At 47.4% G+C, this 1,123-nt stretch overlaps 1 protein-coding gene across 1 annotated transcript; it reads right to left on the bottom strand.

The window, feature by feature from the left end:
- Window positions 1-357: 357 nt before the first annotated feature.
- Window positions 358-898, bottom strand: LOC128711335 (cuticle protein 8-like). The gene is made up of 2 exons (XM_053806204.1): window positions 631-898; window positions 358-566 (listed from the first exon to the last, which is right to left on the bottom strand). The coding sequence occupies exons 1-2, from the start codon at window positions 896-898 to the stop codon at window positions 358-360; spliced, it is 477 nt and encodes a 158-aa protein (XP_053662179.1).
- Window positions 899-1,123: the final 225 nt, after the last annotated feature.

Here is a 1,123-nt window from a genome sequence, read left to right as displayed (position 1 = left end):
CATGTGTTTAATTGAAATTGTCGCTTCAAATACACATGAAACGCTGTGAAGCAATCGGAGATAAAAAGCAACCAGCCGAGCACAGCGAGATATTTCTTGGCTATTATTCTTCGTCGCTGTTTGTCGATTGTCGTTCTATACCCACGCCATGCGTTACTAATCGTTTACATGATGATTTTGCTCCTGCAGAACCACTACTCCTGCTTGGGTCCTCTCCCTCACACCATCCCAGCGACTACTACCCAATAGAAACACTTCGTGATTGTACAGTCTATTGCAACGTTCCATTGAACGAATATATTTTTTATGTAAATTCCATTATGACTCCATCACGAGTCAAAGGGTCTAGGTCTTGTATCAGCTGTACTTCTTCAGTTTGCTGTAGCTTTGCCCGACGATATGGTGGGCGTCTGCTGCCTTCGACTCCTGTAGCTTCTTGCCTACGATCTCCTCCGGATGCTTTGGTTTGCCGATCTTTTTCACGATCGCCTCGAACCCGTTCCGATCGTCGGCACGATACTCCACGATGCGCTGCGTTCCGTCCGGTTCATCCAACGTGTACGATCCTGGAGGCGGCAGATCAACATCAGATTCTACTCACTACCGGCACAATGTCGTCGTTCTACTTACCCTTCACGATGTCACCGTCCCGCATTTCCCATTGGCTCTTGTGATCACCCGTCACCGGATCCTTGACACCGTACTCGAACTGATACTTCGGATAGGCGTAATAATCCTGTGACTCCTCGATCAACTCCTTACCCGCATCGACTTCTTCCAGCTGGTGGCTTGTGAGTTGCGAGTTGTGTTTCACCCCCGTCTCATAATTCGTGTGCTGCTTGATTTGGGCTCCGTGTACGAACGCCGCGAGACAAACCATTGCAAAGAGTTTAAACATTTTGACTACTTGAAGATGCACCTGCGGTTGAAGCAACCAAACTGATGATACGATTTTGGTCATGCAATGCTTTTATAACAATTGCACAATATTCTAACGGCGAGCTCTGGGGATTGCCCTAGCTGGGTAAATAGAAAGTGGGTGAACTGTTCGATGTGCTTCAATGAACGCGACGTTAGGGCTGGGTGTTCTTGGGCTAGACCTTAATTCTTGAACTTGAACAAA

The sequence above is a fragment of the Anopheles marshallii genome, chromosome 3, assembly GCF_943734725.1.
Source record: "Anopheles marshallii chromosome 3, idAnoMarsDA_429_01, whole genome shotgun sequence".
Taxonomy (NCBI): Eukaryota; Metazoa; Arthropoda; class Insecta; order Diptera; family Culicidae; genus Anopheles; species Anopheles marshallii.
This window is presented reverse-complemented; position numbering and strand designations above follow the sequence as displayed.